We start from the raw sequence: 19,899 nt of genomic DNA, 5'->3' as shown, positions 1-19,899 counted from the left end.
GCCAGTCCTGTGCATGTTTGTCTGTGTGAAATATTGTGACGTAAGCCGGTTTCTGGTTTCATATGTTTTCAGGTGAGACCATTGTAGGAGATGGCACCACAGCTCAACTGGCCGCAATTCTGACGGGAATAGCAGAGCAAAAACAACCTGAGGCGAAAAGAGACATGGGGTCCGCAGCCAGCCCTGTGGACAATTGGCGTTGGATATTTCGGGACTACAAACAGAAGGGTTACGCGACCATGTTTTCCGAGGATTCACCCCAGTACGCCTCGTTCAATTATCGTTTAACGGGATTTAGCGATCCACCCACGGATCATTATTCTCGACCATTTTGGATGGCAGCGGGGGATGTATTGCACAGCCACTGCATTAACAGTCGAGCTTCTCATAACGTTTCGTTTGAGTATATACTGAGTTATTTTCGCGCGTACAAGACCACACCCAAATTTACTTTTGTTTGTCATTGTGCCATATCCCACGACGATTCAAATACTATCGGCTACGCAGATAATGATTTCAAATTCTTCCTACAGCGCATGAAAAAAGAATCGTTCCTTAACAGTACGTTTCTAATCGTTTTTGGTGACCACGGAACACGCTTTTCCGAAGCCAGGAAAACAATTCAAGGGAAGCTTGAGGAGCGGCTTCCATTTCTGTCAATCACAACGCCCAAATGGTTTTCCGAACAGTACCCAGACCTTTACAAGAACCTCGTTCACAATTCTCGCGTGCTAACAACGCCGTTTGATGTGTATGCTACCATACGCCATATAATCACATATCCCGAGTATCCAAGCGGCATTATAAATGGTCAAAGCTTGTTTAACCGAATTGATGAAGGAAATCGCACTTGCGCTAATGCAGGAGTTGAAGATCACTGGTGCCCGTGTCTAAACTTGGAGAAAGTTCCAGTCGATGAGCCCGTGGTTCAACAGTTAGCAGAATTTATAGTGAACCATATAAATAACTTGCTTTCGCAGATCCCTAAGGTTACAGAACTGTGCCACAAGCTGGTTTTGAAGGAGGTCAAAAGTGCGTTCCGTGATATGCCAAGTGAAACAATGCAAATTTTTAAAGAGAGCAAACGAGACGAGGTTTGCGACTCCTGTGGACTTGTGTATGGAGCGAAATCGGAAAATACTTTAGTCAGAGACACTTTGTACCAGTTACAGCTAGTCACCTCTCCCAATGAGGGGTTTTTTGAGGCGTCTGTTCGAATGGAAAAAGGTAGCCCTTCTCTTGTAGGAGACATCAGTCGCCTGGATGCTTACAATGCCCAGATCAACTGCATTCGAAAATCGTATCCTCTAATACAAAAATATTGTTATTGCTCATAGGATTTTTTTTTTATGGTGATAGTATTAAGTGGGAGAATTGGCACTTGTCCATGTATTATGGACTAAAATTCTGACGGTAGATACGTGCTTACTCATCCCAACTTTAGGTTTTCTTTATTATAATTCTCTTGCATGTGGAGCACAAAACTTGTGGAACGCTCTTCTTTATAATTTTTAGTCCTTTTTAATTTTTAGTGTAAGCAGTAGTATTACTCCTCTTCCGTGGATTGGATGCTAGTCTAGCGCGGGTCGGATTACCCACAGCAGTATGGTAGCATGACCCATTCACCCATACACCTGGGTGAAGAGGGACAAGGTGGAAAAGGGTACACTTCGAACCACCGACATTCAGATCAGACATCCAACGAACTCAGTAACCACCGAACCACGCCACGTCCACAAACATTTCATTATGTTTCCATAAAATTTTGCAGGAGACGCTGTATGACCAAATTAAAGCGCTTTTTCCAACACCAACGAACGCTCGAAGCATTAGTCACTAATCTAGCACGTGGTTTTTCTAACTGATAACATCAGGTAAATCGACTGTATCATCATCATCATTATCATCATCATCGTCACCATCGTCATCATAGCTTCTTCCCTGGGGAACAGAAGACCGCTTCCTTCCTCAAATCTCGGTCCAGGGCACATTTTACAAGTCGAACCAGTTGGAATAATCGTAGGGTAGTCCTGAAGTAATTCAAATAATGTATTATTTTTATTTTCAAGTAATATTTTCGATGGCATTCTCTTGGTAGCTGCTTTTAAAAGTTCCCTTGTAAAGTTGTGCTTCCCGTGCCTTTGACATTTCGTATTATTAAAAGCTGGTTCATTGGATAACACAATTCTGAAGTGTTGATTGGCTATTGCATCAGGGCGACCGCTGAATATTTAACAATTATCCCACAAGAATCTTCACTCCATAATGTGTTTTTGCAAACAGTTTTTTAAATGGTACCAGGATACTTTGCAAAACAAAAAAAATAGGTTTCTTCGTGGGACTGCTCGATATTCACTTTACAACTTAAAGCTACCGCAGTTGTAAGATTTTCGGTGAATGAAGATCTTTTCGATTAAATGTAAACCACCTTAATTTTAATCGATCTCTTAAAGGGCGTATACATTTGATTTATGCGTGGCAGGGATCAAGAAAATAGAGAATTTACAATTTAGAATTAAGGGAATATTAAAACGACCCCCTTAGAAAACAAGCATCACAGTATCTCAGTTGTTCTAAAAAAGAATAGACAGGTTGGCGTGATTACGAGACAGATTTTTATCACTGTTAGAACTAGTTGATAATTTGGGTAATGCTTCCGTTGCACTACACGTGTTTTTTTTTTTTTTTTTTAATTCTGGGCGCGATCAATATTTAGTTTCTGTTTTTAATAATTATGAAAATGTGCGTTGTCATTAAGTGAACTAGTGAACTTTGGAATTAAAGTAACTCAAGTAGTGCTATAATCAGCTAAGGAGGATGCACGGTGTTAAAGTAAAGTTTTCCGTGTTCAGTTCTAATTGTGGGGGTAAGGGTGCGTTGGACGAACAATCTTTTTCCTCAGAGGGGAGGAGTAGGTAGTGAGGTTACGGCGTGATGTGAGAACCTCGATACTTAATTATTCTCGGTTTTCACGTGACGTCACCAAATTCTAGAATTCAAAACTGGGAGGCCTACAAAATTTTTACCTTCATTCAAGGAAAGATTACTTAAAAATATGTCTGTTCACAATTTCTTAGCTCGATGTCGTGCTTCCTTTTGAAAATAGAACAGTTTCAATTTCCGAGTTTCCGTCGTGCGTGACATCACGAGGACGGCTGTGACAGAGCTTTTCCGTATCTTAAAAATGACTCTTCGGGTGATTTTCAGCATTCTAAACAATTTAAGTTTGAGGAGAAATATTAATCTAAACATTGGAAAATTCACAAGGGCAAACAAACCTCTTTTCTGGCAAAAATGAACTCCAGATGTTTTTTCGTATTTCCGGCCGCCATGTTTGTGCCCCTCAGAGGGACACAAACATGGCGTCTCCATACTAAGCTCTATAAATTTATGTGGAACATTTTGTCAAATAACTCGAGTACGGAATGCCGCACAGACCTGACACTTGGACAGATGCCTTATTTATTTATCTTCTATACCATGTCAATTTCTTGACTTCATTCATGGAATGGTTTCGCTTTTTTTTTTCAATGGCGTGACAGTGAAAACCGAGAATAACACCTTTTTTTTCTCTTACCCTATAACAACGAAGAGGCTTTATATTTTGGGATCATTCCGCTTAGCTTTTGGTAAACACAAAATTAACTCCATGTGTCTGGTAAACTATCTTACACTCGTCTGAAAGTTGCATTGGAGAAATTTGTTCGAATTATTAATTCAGTGTTGGACTAATTAAAGCTCTGTTCGTTTCTAAATATACATGCCATTTGTAGGCTGCAATTTTAGCAATATACTATTAAAGGTTGCTACAAAATTTGTGAGTTTCTGGTAACAATAACATTTTGCTGTTGCGACGATAAATAAATAAAGAAAAGCTATGAAGCAAACGTGAAACTCTGGCGAAGTTGAATACTGCTGTCATGTCAAAATAAACATTGCTGCGACCAGCTTGCGTCTTATGGCATTGGCCGGGAAAAAGGTGAAAAATCTGTGAAATCTGAATTGGGATTTGAGCTTGATAGGCTTACAATATTTGCATGCATGTGCTTGTAGAGAGCGGTCAAACAAAATGGCAAATTTACGTCGACTTGCGTTTACATATGGCAAGGGGCTTAAAAGAATATATGTCATATGTTAGGGTAAGGATTGCGGGCAATTTCATTTTGGGTTCTCAAACTTATTAATAATTCATCAACAGAAAACAAAGAAGATCACTACTGTGACCGTGGTTTAGATATGTGTTCCTAATTACCATAATTTAGCCTTGAATTTCTCCAAGAATTATTGATCATTTGAGAAGTAATATATCAAACACTCGAAAGTGTGTTTCATCAGATATCCAAACATCTCGAAGTCGTTTAAAAAACTTGGCTGCGCCTCGTTTTTTCAACCTACTTGTCAGTGTTTGGATATCTGATAAAACACACCTTCTCGTCTTTGATATATTACTTAAACCACTGCTGGTACATCTAACACCAGCGTGCTGAAAGTGATGGCTTCGACACATATTGTTTATCTTTGCCTTAAGTTCTGGACAAGCTGAATACTCGTTCTTTCAAAAGTAGAAGGGCTCTTTGAAGACATGGTTTTGATCGATATTCTATCATCGTCATGTATGGTGACTGTGACGTTGGCATAAATCTACCGTAAAAAATCATTGTTACTGAATCCATTGAAACGTGTCTTGAAAATTAAAGTGAGAGTGGTTCTGTCTTCAAAACTTTTTCTTTAAGAATTGTATCTAAGTTCCACTCAAATTTTGGGTTATTTTCTGAATCCTTTGTGTCTTCAGACTCGAGGCCATATTTCATAAACCTTTTCGACAATTTTCATCTTTCAAAGGATAAAAAAAATGTTCAGCGGTGTCTTTCGTTTAGGGAGAAAAGCACAAGATTGATATAATTGTAGTTATTCATTGCTGTATTATGACTTTCAGCTGCAAGTTCATTTTTGTTTCTTGCGCCGGATTTTAGCACGATTTAGAAAAGCGGCGAAATTTAGACATGTTTGTTTTTCAGTCCTCTAATCGTTTATCATTCGTGCGTCACAATTGTGTTTTAATACAATGAGGGGCTTTATTTCAACCATTGTAATGACGTTTTCTGCCTTCGCATTCGTTTTAGAAACAAAACTTTTGTGCTATTTTGATTTTCCTATTTTTCCTCGCAACGTTTGCCAGTGTTCTTAAAAATAAATCACATGCCTACTAACAATAGCACCTCGTCTTACAAAATAACCTCTCATTGGTCGATTTCAGGTCCTGATATCTGCCTTATACAAAGCGTTGATGAACAAGTGCCAGCTTCACTCGAGATAAACATAGTGGGATATTTGTGACTCCCTGTCGAGTTCTCATTACAAATTAAGGAAAACTTCGAGCCCTCAATATGTAGTTTATTGTTCTCTACAGTAAGATTCTGCAAACTAAAGGGCAATAAATTTATTTTTTGAATTACGGGAAATACGCAATACTGACGTGATTAGCGGGCGAAATTGCAAAACTTTCGTTTTCAATTTAAATATTCGTTTGAGCTTGGATTAACTTTCAATTGAAAGAAGTGATTTTCTGGAAAAGAAACTGCGTTTTAACAAAAAGTGTCAGTTCTAGTTCAAATTTAAGGGAGCAATTACTTTGTAAATGAATTCTTTAATTTCTTCATCTTCACTTTAATTAATTTCTAAATTAAATAAAAATATCGCATGCTGAGCAATAAATACGAACTTCAAGAGAGATTCTCGTAACAGCACGAAAGTTCACGAGGAACGTTTTTGCTAGGAAGATTTATGACCTAATTAAATTAAAGTGCTGCGTTAATTTGAGGAAAATGCACGTTTTCAAAATACCTTACTTTTCAACGGAGTTGTTTTCTTTGGGTCGAAATTTTTTTGTTGAAATTTGCTTTTTCATTAAGCCTTTGAAAGAAGAAAAAATAAGTCATCACTAGAGGAAAAACGCCCTGATATCAATTATCTTAATTAAGTTAGCGTTAGGTCTGAGATATTGTTGTTTACACGAAAGCGGTTGTACGCGAATTGATCATGACCACGCATACACTAATTACAAATTAACTTGGAAATGTTTCCTTAGAAAACATCACATGGAAATTTTTTGGCGATGAAACAGCACTTTTTGAAGGTATTTTTCTCGATGTGAACACACATTGAAACTCAAGGCCAATGAAACAAAAGTTGAGTCATGATGAGTTATGAAGCAAACAAAAGTTGAGTCATGATCTAAAATTGCAACTAACGCCTTTCGAATGTAAAATCACTGTTACCTCTTCCGCTCCAGACTGCCTTGAAGGCAATGTGACTAATTACCGGCTGTATAATCAACAACCCTATCAGATCGATTGAAATGTTGATTGTGTCTGGCACTAATTATGTTTTGCAGCTTTTCGCAGTCCACTGTCTTCCTTCCTAGAGGCTAACATAAAAGAAACAATATGGTGGGACGGAAAACCCGGGCGTTTATTGAAAGGCCGTGGCGTTTTCCGGTGTCGATTACATGACTCCCAGTGTAATTTACATCAGAACAAAAAACAATTGGCGAGCTTGGACTTAATCATCACGTAATAAACGATATGATCGCTGGAAGGCAATAATTATCGTATTTCCCATCTGAGGGTTATTTAAGAGGCTGCGCTGTAGTCAGTTTTGAGATTTCTTGGGTTCGACTGCAAGTGAGTTAGTAACTGTCACCGTCTGGGAAAGGTAAGATGTATTGTCGCTTGTATGAAAAACGTCTTAAGAAAAACAATTTACTTTTTTTGTTATTATTATCTTCGTCAGTTCTAGTTGAGCTGCAATTTACATGTATACATATAACATATCACGTTCGTGAGTTTTCCCATGCTTGATCTCCAAGTTCCATGCTCAAAGCATGACAGTATAAATGTGGTTCGGCCTTTTTGTTTAGCTGTGAATGTTGTCCCAAAGTTTGGTATTTGATGAAAACGTTTGTCTGAACTGTACTTTTCCGTGATTTTCTAGGATTTAATAGGCTGTGGATAAAATCCTTAAGTATAATGTTACAGTTAAGTTGTATTTATTTATTTTTTTGCTGTACTGTTCATTACACCAAACAAGGTGGTTCTTCAGTACTTTTAAGTTTGTAAGTGAAATTTTCCTGTGAAAATTTGCTGTTGTTGCTTTTTTTTTACGTTTAGATTACCATTTGGTCTAAACATTTCCAAAATTTACTTCGGAGCTCTAGAAAATTAGAATGCAAAGGGTGCAAAGGGCCATAAAATGAAATAATCCTCAAAAAAAGGTGAGCCGAAAAAATAATTTTCAAATGTGGATTAAAAACTATATTAGTATATTCGCCTATTTAGAACGGAATAGAACGTTTCAGTTGTTCAGTAATATGCCTTGTCGCCGATCCATAGTGTTATCAGTAATCTCAGTTAGGTCAGCTTAGTTTTGCTAATTGTTGAAGTTAACTGTGCATGTTTTCAATATTTCACGCTGAATTAAAAAAAAAAAAAACGAGTTAATAAGTAGCCGAACAGCTAGTAATGGTTTCTAGTATATTTGCAGTCTTACAAAGTTTGAGAAAAGTTTTGGAAAGAAACCGAAGTCTTAATTTCCATATATGTTTCTTTGTTTATAGCCTACATCTAAATAAAAAAGATGCTCTTCGAATTGACTTTTTTTCTTTATTTTTGAATCTTGTACGCCTTAAAAAAATTGATCTCTTCTCTATAAAATAGGTTTATAGTTTATCCTAAAGAACACGATACTACTTTGAAACTACTGAAAGCCGTACGCAACAATTCACATTTCTGAACAAAAGGGTACTATCCAGAAATTGCGTTTTTGCATGCTGAACACTAGAATTATATATTTTGGAATCATCCCAGTTGTCAAAACATTTATTTGGAAACACCGGAAAAAGAAAAAAAAATCAAGAACTGAGATAAGTTCATATGGAACTTAGAAAGTTTTACCTTAATGCCCGGTGAGGTGGACAACTCATTTGGGTTCAATTCGGCCTGATTCACTTTTAAAAGGTTAATTGAAACACTTGAAATCTCTTTTTATCCATTTTGGTGCGATCCGATTTGATCTAAGGAGATATGTTCAATTAAGATGTCAAATGGCTTGCAAATATTTACACTGGTGGACATGAACCAAAACATAACTATTGCAAAGTTAATATCATTCCCTCGGTCACTTTGCGAATTAGATTCTATTCCATTAACTCAGTAATGGGCCAGTAAATACGTCTTTTTCCATTTCCTTATTTTATCTATCAGATGCAGAGGTAACTGCGATAACTCTTTCTAAAAGCTACTAGTATCTCAGGAAAAACTTTTATATTTGCTTTTGTCCAAACCCAGCACTTTGCAAATATGGGCCCGTGTTAAAGACCAAAATCATATTGATAGCAGTGATATAACTATTGCTTTCTCAAAAAGACAATCCATCGGGATAATATATTGACTTTGAGAAGTAAGACACCTTAGTATAAAATTTAAAATACTCCCTAGAACACAAATAAGTCTGAATTTGCTATGTCAGGTTATCGGATTTTTTTTCTATGATATTTAAGGTATGATTCTAGCTTTATCAGACTAAATCGTATTTTCGCGGTAGTGATGTTAGCTTTTGCTGCCAATTAAGATTTTAAAAATAATTGCTTTGTTTGTTTAGTACTACATGGAAATGATTTTTTCCCAGTTAGTGTGGGATGATGTTAAATTAGTTAGTCGTTAGCTCAACTTCAATTAGTTCTTTTTTTTTCTAGGTCACCTGCCGAATTTTACTGATAGCTGTGCTAGACTTGCCACAATAAAAAAAACCCCTGAAATTGCAAAAAATTTGATCTAGTTACCTTTTAGTGTATAAGAATAGTTCATTATTTACCTTATTTTAGGTTTTAATAGCTCAAACAAAATTCAAAGACAAAGCAACGGACTTTGCTAACACTTGAGAATTGCAGCCTCAGGAGCAAAAACGCACAAAGTTAATTAAACTTTGTTGAATGAATGGGTAATGTACACCTTAATTTTGATGTTTGAAACCTGACTTAAAATCTGAATCAAACACTGAACGATATTGGGAATCATAAATTACAGAAAATTTAAAACCGTACAACATCCAATTTGTAGTCTGTTTTACAACATCATCTCCCATTGCCAATTCAGTGTGAAACTTACTCATAATTCTCCTCTGGCGATTTTTAGCGACTTATTCAGTATATCGACAATACATAAACGAATCTGATTTGAATAAAACCTGTTTTGGGCGATTTTGCAAAAAGGCAAAAATTGAACGCATAAGTCAAAAAATTGATCCCAATTCCTGACTTCAGTGAATAATTGTTTGTTAGCTTAAGTGGAAAGCTGTTGTTGTATTTTTCTATAAGTGTTCCACACGAGGCGCTCGCGATTTTTTGTTCAAGGTAGTCTGCGGCGGGAATGGTTGATGCAAAACATAGGATGATAACACGTTATTCTATTGCAGCGACAGTCGCCCCACTGAGTTAACTCCATTCCCAAAATCTAGCAGTGTTCTCTAACGTCTTAATTATATTTTGGCAACCGACCATCCGGAAAATTTAAATTTTCTCTCGTGAAACTAGATAAAATAGTATTGCGGTATCTAGGATGTAAGCAGGATCAAAACTCATTTTTAGCAGTAGGCCTTGATATGCCTAAGCAGTGTTTTAGGTTTTAACATTGTGCAATACCAAGAACAATACCTCAAAGTACACGAAAAAAAATGTTAATGATTTCTCATCACATATTGGATAAATTGAACTTATGAAAAGTCTTTGTTTGCCCAGGGGAACTTTAAATACACTAACAGATAATATTTTAGTATAAACCCTCGGTATTCCGTGTGAAATTTCAAACTGTCGTATACAAAAACATTCCACCCGTTTAGGTGTTTGCTGTTTGAAGAGATTCTCAGTGTACGTTTTCAATTTAAACATTTCAAAGAAACTTCACACTCAACTAATTTTAAAGTGACAAATTTAGTAATTACCAGACTTCTTGTCCGTTCAATTATCTTAATTAACCCTTATCTATTGTGAAAGGTTCAGTTAAAGTTGAGACGAAGCTTAACTTGTGTACTTTCAGGACATTCTACATGATGCGTGGCTTTGTAGTGATCTTCATCGTCGGAAGTTTAGCAGTTTTAGCAACCTGCGGTAAGTTTGACGTCTGCTTGTAACAAAAAAAAAAACGAATTTCCTTTCGTCCAAATAATACGAAACTAGGAGTCACCTCACTGATACTCCTAACATCTGTTCATTGAAATGAAATATTTAAATTGGACTTTTCTTTTGACTCTGTTTTTTTTTTTTTTTTTTTTTTTTTTTTGCAAGGTCGATGTAATTCCGTATAAGGTTTGAAGCAACCTTAAATATTAATGAAAGTTTTTAAGCAGCTCTTCTCTGTGGTACTGTTTGCTGTACTCTAAAAGATGGCTCTAACTAAAACTGTGAATAAAAAATTAGCCTTCGTCCACAATCGTGAACTTAAAAAGTATTTGTTGTGGATATCAGACTAGCGCGAGGTCCGCATTGGAAAAATATTGGTCAAGTGTTTCTTTTTTTTGTTTTTTTTTTTTTTTTGCAACTCTATGGACCGAGCCTTCGGCTCGGTGCATAAACTTGCAAAAACAAAAGGACGAGACCAAAAGTTTTTGCATTGTTGCTTTCAAGTCTGCGTGAAAATTGTTTATGTTCTTAGTCTGGATGATAAAATTCGTCGTTCTCGTAATAACACCCCGACATGATGTAAGCTCAATTTTAAAACATTTTGCTTTTTGTTTTCTTTTTTTCTTTTTCAAAATTGAAACACTTTGCTTCTTTCAAAGCCCGTTGCAACGCGAGCGGTCCATCTTGGCGGCTTCTTGGCGGTCCATATAGGTAAGTTCGGACCGTTCAGGGAGCCAATCAGATCGCTCCTTTTCAGCGCAGACCAGTTCAGCTATATAATAGATCAAGCTTCTCTCACAAGTTTGAAAGGTTTCAGTATTTTGTACTGAAACTTTGTCCGACCCTCGGCGTTTTAAACAGTGCTATATTCTTTGGTCTGTATTCTCAGGAATGAAAATTGTCAACATTCACTTTCTTGTTAAAATTGTTACTTATGTGCTAAACTCGTTTTGAGACAACGTTATTCCGGCTTTATAAAAAGTACTAGTGTTTACTATAGGAGAAATAAATTCCGTCAGAAATGCGGATTGCCGGAACTATGGAGAAAAACTAGCCTTTTCTTTGGTGTGATGTCACTTAAAATTTTATGTAAAGTAGGAAAATTAAAATGCCTTTTGTTTCGACGGTATAAAAAAAATGACTTTACGAGAAAAATTTAAACCAAGAAGCCGACAACAGTTTGTAAATTAGGAGGATGTAGTTTTTCTGAATTTTTTTTTTTTTTGGCGGGCTTAAAAGTTTAGCTTATGAATTCGAAGAGATCAAACTTTATTTAGCAACAGAATATTCCTTTTCAAGAAAAAATCTATCTTGGAAAAGAGGAAACAATATTTAAAGTATTTTTTTTCAAATATTCTCATTGCGTGTCGTGCTGAAGACAAAAGATATTTTTTCCCAACGCCCTCATTATCAAGGCTTAATGGCTTCTCAAAATCGAGTTTAGTTTTCAATTGTTACTCATCAGTGACTTTTTAGAAAGGCGTAGGTTTTATTCACACGTGTGACACAAAAACAATGACAAAAGGACACCTGTGGATTACTATTTCACAAACGCAAATGCCTGACGCAAGTAATGAGAAATTTCCATTTCCTTGCGCGTACGTGCCTATGTATTTCACACTTGTGAACCGCGCAAGACCAACCAAGGGAAATACGAACGCCACGTGAAAAAATACCACAGCTCTTACTATGTCCTTCCATTGTGCAGTTAAACTAAGATGGCATCCTCCATGATTATATATAAAGTGAGGAATTGCGGTGCAACAAACTGTTCGTGTGCGTTTTCGGAAAGCCAACAACAGCTGGGAAATTTGGAGAATGAATGCGTTTTCTAAAATTTCCAGCTAAATCGGGAGAATGCAAACAGATTACACTGTATTAAGTCAGTTTACAAATATTTGCCGTCATTTTAATTTTTTGCTCAAATGTTTTTTCTCGTTTGGCTCTGCCGCCTGGGAATTAGATAAAATTCAAGAGGAATGGTGTAATCTACGGTAAACTGAGCTCAAGCTTCAAAGACAAGTAAATAAACTATTATAAACTACCAGTAATGTCCCGTCAAAATCAAACTTTACACCCATGCAAAGTAATTGACGTTTCTTCCTATACCGGCGGATGAAAAGTGATAAAAAGATTAAACTTATTTTCACTGTATATTGACTGTTTGCAGAATCTGTGAAACGGGATCCTCAACGCCATAAGTGGAGACCAGGAAAAAGGGGTTAGATATTTAATTAACCGAATTCTTCCACTAGTCTAGTGCGCGTTGGATATGAGATGATCGAGGGTATGGATGGATGAGGGTATACAAACGTCAGTTGTCAGTTAAAAATCTGGCCAAATGTCAGTTGTCCGTTTTTATTTTGTGCCATATGTCAGTTATCATTTAATTGGCTGTTAATAATTAACTGCAAAGCTTAGTTATAAATTTGGGATCATGTTATTGATGTTAGGGTCAAATTTTAATGATTAACTTGAGGTATTAGTAGAATTTATCAATTAACGTCATATAACACTCTAGTGTGCAGTTGTTAATCACGTGCCAGAGGATTATGAAGGAAAACACATAATTTATTAGCCGAAAAAGGTCGAGAAAGGTTCACCAAGCCTTTTATCAATTGTCAGTAAAACCGTGTACAAATGTCAGTTGTCAGCAAAAATTTTGGCCATTTGTCGGTTTTCAGTTAACCCCATCCAGACCCTCATGATAGAGAACCAACGAGATGCGTAGCGACGGGTTGGCTGTTTTATTCTGAAGAAATACCGAAATGTTGCAAGATCTTACTGATTTTATTTTTGCAAGAGCGACCAAAAGACAAGGTAAAGGGGCAATTTCAGCTGGGACACATGCACAGTGGAGTCCGGTTGAGACTAAATTTGTATACGTGGCGTCGCGGGATTTTTGCTTTTCCGCAATTACAAAAGCTTTCAAAAATATCGCAACAAACAGCTATTGTAATTACTAAAGAACATTTGTAAATAAAAAAAGTCAGCTAACTTTCAGAAGATGAACGCGATGCAAACAGATTAAAAACGGCTTCCTGAACTCTCCGACGGTATTTGAAAAAGTTGGGCCAACGATTTCGTATTTGGGGTGGATTCTCATCTTGCCATGCATGATTGGGTTTTTTTGTTCAAGGATTGTAACTACCGTCAGCCATTGCTTTGTTTTCTATATTATTTTATACTGTATTATTGTTAGATATTTAAAGGGTTTTGAAATAATTTACTCCGCAGATGACATAACTTCGTTACAAAATGATCATGAACCGCAAGGTGCGTATTGTTTTATGATGTAATAAAAATTCAGATCTCCTGTAATTAAAGTGAATATATACATCTTTCTATTTGCAAACTGACATAGACACCATGATAAAAATATCATGTTCTAAAAATATTACAACGAACCTACGATTTATTTATACAGACAATTTACAATTTAGTGACATAACGAGAATTTTGCGTGAGGTGGAGGCGCGATTACCCCTCCCCTACATATACGTCACCGCAAAATTGTGGTAAATATTTTTTAACAAGAAAATAAACTATCTGTTTGTGTTTCATATTTCCATTTTTATATGTTTCGTTTCGCTTTACGTTTCCACTGCTTATTGATAGATTTTGTCGTTTAAAATTCCAACAATTTTGTGTTTCACGATAGCTTCTGAGAAAATTCAAAATGACATTCACTGTGACACTTATTTAGTATCTCAACGTATTCTTATGTCTCTTATAGCTAATTCAGATGAGGGATTAAGCAACTGGTAAGTTTTTGTTGGTTGGTCTTTCTCTCATAAAGTTTAGGCTCTTCACCTTCGTCAATTGTCTGCTAGGTCACGTGACCACATTCTATAGAAACGGGCGTAGTGTCGTCGAAGCGCGAATCTTTCATTACAGGTCTTCAAAAACAATCAAAAGAGACAAAAAGCTAATGAAGTTAATGAATGCCCGTATTCATTTCTTTTAGGAATGCACTTGAAACTGTTTCAACAGGTGAGTCACTACCGCTTTTTCAAAGGTTCATAAAATCGAAATCTTTTGTGACAAGATGACACCCTTATATAGAAAATTCAAACGATTAAGGTATTAAAGTAACGTTTAAAACACGAGCAGGGGTGTTTTATCGGGATTTACAACCACGAGGCGCAGCCGAGTGGTTTTATACCCAATAAAACACGTGCTGGGAGTTTTTGAACAGCCTCAAAATCATTCCTGGAAAAGCGTGTGTCAAGAGTGTGTCAATGATGCTTTTGTGAACATTGGAAATTAGCATACGAGAAAAACATCAAACACCGCGTACTAATAAGGAGGAGGTTTAATCTGGTGTTAAAACCACTGCACGTGATGTGATGTATTTTTGATCGTTTGATAGGTCAATGGGCTTATGAATTATGAATGAGTTTTTGAACAGCATTTTGTATCAGTTGATATTTTTTCTTAGCTTAATATCAGCCGAGGGGGTGTATAGTTATTTCACCCATAGACTGTTGATTACTAAAACGGAGATAAGTAAGTGACGTAACTTCGTCACGAAACACTGACCGCTGAAACTTAAAGAAAGTTCCCGTTTCTTGCAGTCGATAAAAATCCAGGGAACATTTTTGACTCTTTACCAAGACCTGGAAGAAAAAGGTACGAACTTGTTTTCTTAAAGTCATTGACATTTCAACCTGCAAAACAGCCGAGCGCATGAGCTAAGCTTAGCGCATGCGTGGACACCCGGACAAATGCTTCGTGATGAAAGCTATCACCGTGAGATTGCAGGGAAATCGGTAGTAACATACAGACCTAAACTACAACTAAAATCTGCAATACCACTGTGACAAACCGAGGAGTGGTGTGTCACTTGTAACGATCCTTTTATGGTGCTCACATTTTTCCGTTCAGCCCTCGAGGAAAGTTGGTGCCGAAAACCGAAATCTCGCGAAAATTTGTCATATCTCGGTTTTTCTAGTCCGTTTTGTTCAATTATTTTTCGCCACCTTCTGCGTTAGGAGTAGTCTACCTTACATATTTTTCATTTAACATTAAACTGCAAATAAAATCGCTTGGTTAAACGGTCCTTTAACCTGTTTATTTACCTTGTTAAAACCAATGATGAATTTACATTCTATAAATCAGTTCTTAAACTGAAAAGAATAATTGATGAAGAATCATTATATCTAATCATTAAAGTTTCAAAAGAGAAGCAAGGTATTTAGTAAATCTTTGAAATAAATTTCCATTCAGTATCCTGAAGTCGGTTGAGTTGTAAACTGATCACGCAGTTTTATTTCCTAATTTATGACAGGACCTTCTCAGATGGCAATGGCCAGTTGATCAGACCTGGCAAGAAAAGGTCAGATTAGCTGAAGCAATTTGCTTTCTTTTTACCCACTGACTTTGTTTTAATAGTTGTTGTCACGTTTGACGTTTATAAACTTTCCTTAGATATGAATTACGGGCGTGATGAAAGAGCGGCACTAGACAAAACCGGCGTGATGAACTGATTGTAATCTCCTTATTCTTTTTCAATTTATTATGCGTCATCTCTGCCCCCTTTATACACTTGTGTATTGCTACATTTTCCATTTATGTTACATTGTAATTCCATATCTTATAGTTAAGTAAAATCTCAAACCTGAAGAATTTTAAAGGCTGGCATGGCCAGCCGAAAAATTGTTTTGAAGTATCAGCTTTGCAGTAGTCCTTGGACTTCTCGTATTTTATCATTATGAGATTGCAGCGAAATTGTTGGTAACTTACAAACCTAAAATTAAACCATATAAAATCGATTTTTTAAATGAGCCTGTAACCTATTTATTCACCTTGTTTCCACCAATGATAAATTTACATTCTAAGGATTCCTTAACTGATAAGAATAATTGATGAAGTAACCTATCATTAAAGTTTTTTTTCGTTCTAAAACGGACACGAGGTATGCAGTAAATCCGTGACTGAATAAATTTCCATTCAGTACCCTTGAGTCGGTTGAGTCGCAAACTGATCACGCAGTTTTATTTTTTAATTTATGATAGGACCTTCTCAGATGGCAATGGTCAGTTTGTCAGACCTGGCAAGAAAAGGTCAGATTTTAGAAGCAATTTTGCTTTCTTTTTACCCACTGACTTTGTTTTAATAGTCGTTGTCACCGCGTTTGTCGTTTAAAACTTTCCTTAGATATGAATTACGCGCGTGATGAAAGAGCGACACCAAGACAAAACCAGCGTGATGAATTGTAATCTCCTTGTTCTTTTTCAATTTATTATACGTCATCTCTGCTCCCTTTATACAATTGTGTATTGCTACATTTTCCATTTATGCAATATTGTAATTCCATATCTTATAATTAAGTAAAATCTCAAACATGAAGAATTTTAAAGGCTGACATGGCCAGCCGAAATATTGTTTTGAAGTATCAGCTTTGCCGCAGTAGTCCTTAGACTTCTCGTAATTTATCACTGTGAAATTGTTGGTAACTTACAAACCTAAAATTAAACCATATAAAATCGCATTTTTAAATGAGCCTGTAACCTATTTATTCACCTTATTGTTTCCACCAATGATAAATTTACATTCTAAGGATTCCTTAAATGATAAGAATAATTGATGAACTAACCTATCATTTAAGTTTTTTTCGTTCTAAAACAGACACGAGGTATTTAGTTAATCCGGAAAATAAATTTCCATTCAGTATCCTGAAGTCGGTTGAGTCGCAAACTGATCACGCAGTTTTATTTTTTAATTTATGATAGGACCTTCTCAGATGGCAATGGTCAGTTTGTCAGACCTGGCAAGAAAAGGTCAGATTTTAGAAGCAATTTTGCTTTCTTTTTACCCACTGAGTTTGTTTTAATCGTCGTTGTCACGTTTGTCGTTTAAAACTTTCCTTACTGGATATAAACCAAGGGAGTGATGAAAGAGTGCCGCTGCTTGCCTCGCTTAGAAAGTGACAACAATCGGGTTGCCTCGTAATTTGTCAATCTCGTCGAGTTAGAAAAGGAAAAAAAAGTATTATGATCTGAAATAGGGTAGGAATTTGGAGAACTCAGGGTCGTTGTATTCCTCACACCCCACCCCCACCCCCCCTACCCCTTAAAAAAGTAACAATTGCAAGGAGAAGCCACTTTGTTCTCGAATTAAGAGCGACTCTCTCTAAGATCCTCATATTTCATTTTCACGAAAATTAAATTTTGCTCATAACACTTCCATCAACTTTCTTGGCAAGTAGGTAACAAATATGAACTATGATTGGAGAAATTTTAACTTTCTTAAAAAATCTTCTGATTCGAATATTTTGCACCCCCGTGCTGTGCTCGAAACTTAGTGACGAGATCGTGAATTTTGCAAGACTTGCAGCTGTTAGTTCTGGAGAATACGGATCATTCAAACTGCGTATAAAATCACTTTTTTAAACGTTTCTGTAACCTATTTATTCACTTTGTTTGCACCAATGATAAACTTACATTCTAAGGATTCTTTAACTGACAAGAATAAAAGATGAAGAACCTATCATTAAAGTTTTATCGTTCCGTAAAACGACACGAGGTATTTATTACATCGATGAAAATTAGTTTTAGATTCAATATCCAGAAGTCGGATGAGTTACAAACTGATTACGCAGTTTTATTTTCTAAATTATGACAGGACCTTCTCAGATGAGTCCAGTTTCATGAATCCTCCACATGGCAGTGAATTTGTCAGACCTGGCAAGAAAAGGTCAGATTAGCTGAAGCAGTTTTGTTTCCTTTTTGCCCACTGACTTTGCGTTAATCGTTGTTTTCACGTTTAACGTTTAAACTTTCCTTAGATATAAATTAAGGGTGTGATGAAGGAGCGACGCCACTTGCCTCGCTTAGAAAGTGAAAATCGGGTTGCTTCGCGTTTTTCTTCGTGTTTTCTCATCGAGATAGGAAAGGAAAATAGCACATTATGATTTAAAAATAGGGTAGGGATTTCAAGGACTGTTCGTTGTATTCCTCACACCCTCATCTAAAAAAAGAAACAATTGAAAGGAGAAGTCTTCTGTTCTTTAATTAAGAGCGACTCTCTCTAAGATACTCCTATTCAATTTTCAAGTGAAAATAGATTTCGCTGATAACACTTCCATCAACTTCTCTTGACAATTAGGTAATAAATTTGAAATCAGATTAAAGAAATGTAACTTAATTTTCTGATTCGAACTTTTCTCACGCCTTGCTGTGCTCGAAAAGCAGTGGCGAGATCGTGAGTTTTGCAAAAATTACAGCTGTTAGTTCTGAAAAATGCGAATCATTAAACCTTATAAGCTAGATGTAAACGATGACCCCTCACGTTAATAATATGATAAATTGCAACCACAAGCTTGAATAACTGTAATAAATCCAACGGCTAAAGTTTAGCTACTTCGGGCATTTATCGCAACATGCGATCTAGCTCGAGTTCGGTGGAATAAATTGCAAAAGTGACTCGTACTCACAGGCTCTTCTACATATCAGTGGAAAGTTCTATCCATCATCTGTGAAAATCTGTTGTTAAAACATGTGTGATACCATTTTAATTTGGACAAGAGCTTGTTCAGTTTCGTCTATTTTTAAATTTCGCAAAGATTAAATTATTGATTGTTTTCATTCTGAGAATTAACCAAATCATTTCATCTCTTTTGTAGGAGGTCGGTTGACGCTTAAAAATTAGAGGCTCAAAAAATCAAGGTAGGATTGTTCAAATTACAGCTACACAAAGTGTGTTCCCTTCTAGTTAACGTGCATGTTACTTTCAAAAGTATGTCTGAGAATTCAAGGAAACCAAAAAGGAAGAACAAACATGACCTTAATCTGGCTTTTTGGAGGCGTTCTTTAATTTGGCACTCGATGAATAATACATGAAAATAATTAATTAACCCAATCGTAGAAAACGAAAAAGTGAAATTTCAACGGAAGTTGTCAATACCGGAGTTCCCTTTGAAATAGGAGACTCCCAAGGGCAGGCTCTCCCGGGAGAACAAGATTTCCTTCGATTTTGTGAGAAAAAGTTAAAGGTTAATTGCCTATATACGCATTTCTAACCTAATTTATTCTATCAAGTCCATTAAGGCATTCTTTGTTACCAAAACGATCTTTTGGCGGTAAAAGTAATGACGTCAGAACTGGTACAAGAACCACTTGACTCTTGAAGGGGCCAAATAAATCTCTGACTGTTTTAATTTCTAACGAAATTATTTTGTTTTTAATTCAGGTTAACTACAGACGGATAGGGAATAAAGCTGTAAACGAAATAATTATTGCTTAAATAACACACAACTAAAGAGTGAAAGCCGTTGTTTTACTGCGCGGGTTGTTTAGGTGATAACGGAGAAGGTGGATTTATTGGAACGTTTCTGTGCACCAGCGTTAAGAGGGCGATGATGGTTGTTAAATGTCTTCACGAAGTGTGTAAATAAAGTAAAACTTTACGCTGTAATGGAGTTTCATTCGTCACTGAGATCCTCAATGAACTGAACTCTAAGGGTCTGTTTACCTTGAAAAAGGGTGATTCTCGTAGGCAGATAAAACTAGCGTCATGTCTTCTACTTTTTGTTTACACGAGGAGGATTACATTTGACCATCTTACTACGATGATCCTACCAGGTGGATCATTACATGTGATGTTGTAACAGGAGGGTCTAGCAGGGGGTCACCTTTTTGTCACTAGCCCAGGAAAAATGGAGCACTAACTTGGCTAGGTCATTTTAGTTGGGAGCGAAGACTTGATATGCAAAAGGTGATCAT

The 19,899-nt window shown here is 36.4% G+C and overlaps 2 protein-coding genes across 5 annotated transcripts; both read left to right on the top strand.

Moving 5' to 3' along the window:
- The first annotated feature begins 47 nt into the window (after positions 1-47).
- LOC146456757 (uncharacterized) lies at positions 48-2,916 on the top strand. Its single transcript, XM_085092630.1, has one exon. The coding sequence runs from the start codon at positions 63-65 to the stop codon at positions 1,335-1,337; it is 1,275 nt and encodes a 424-aa protein (XP_084948756.1). The 5' UTR covers positions 48-62; the 3' UTR covers positions 1,338-2,916.
- A 3,724-nt stretch (positions 2,917-6,640) lies between these two features.
- On the top strand, positions 6,641-19,591 carry LOC146456756 (uncharacterized). Of its 4 annotated transcripts, XM_085092925.1 has the most exons (13): positions 6,641-6,714; positions 10,092-10,162; positions 12,345-12,395; positions 13,412-13,450; positions 13,911-13,938; positions 14,142-14,167; positions 14,752-14,806; positions 15,465-15,512; positions 16,192-16,239; positions 16,909-16,956; positions 17,801-17,872; positions 18,801-18,843; positions 19,367-19,591. In XM_085092925.1, exons 2-12 carry the CDS (start codon positions 10,102-10,104, stop codon positions 18,817-18,819), a joined length of 495 nt encoding a protein of 164 aa, XP_084949051.1. In that variant the 5' UTR covers positions 6,641-6,714; positions 10,092-10,101; the 3' UTR covers positions 18,820-18,843; positions 19,367-19,591. The 4 variants fall into 4 exon arrangements, with proteins under 4 accessions (XP_084949051.1, XP_084949054.1, XP_084949053.1 ...); XM_085092928.1 differs by lacking the exon at positions 16,192-16,239; XM_085092927.1 differs by lacking the exon at positions 16,909-16,956.
- The last annotated feature ends 308 nt before the right edge of the window (positions 19,592-19,899 follow it).

The sequence above is a fragment of the Pavona decussata genome, unplaced genomic scaffold, assembly GCF_977016875.1.
Source record: "Pavona decussata unplaced genomic scaffold, jaPavDecu1.1 SCAFFOLD_254, whole genome shotgun sequence".
In the NCBI taxonomy this organism is placed as follows: Eukaryota; Metazoa; Cnidaria; class Anthozoa; order Scleractinia; family Agariciidae; genus Pavona; species Pavona decussata.
This window is presented reverse-complemented; position numbering and strand designations above follow the sequence as displayed.

Coding starts and splice junctions, on each gene's coding strand:
- LOC146456757 (XM_085092630.1), top strand. CDS start 63: ATGTTTTCAGGTGAGACCATTGTAGGAGATGGCACCACAGCTCAACTG.
- LOC146456756 (XM_085092925.1), top strand. CDS start 10,102: ATGATGCGTGGCTTTGTAGTGATCTTCATCGTCGGAAGTTTAGCAGTT. Junction 12,396..13,411: donor GTGGAGACCAGGAAAAAGGG/GTTAGATATTTA, acceptor TTTACTCCGCAG/ATGACATAACTTCGTTACAA. Junction 13,451..13,910: donor AAATGATCATGAACCGCAAG/GTGCGTATTGTT, acceptor TGTCTCTTATAG/CTAATTCAGATGAGGGATTA.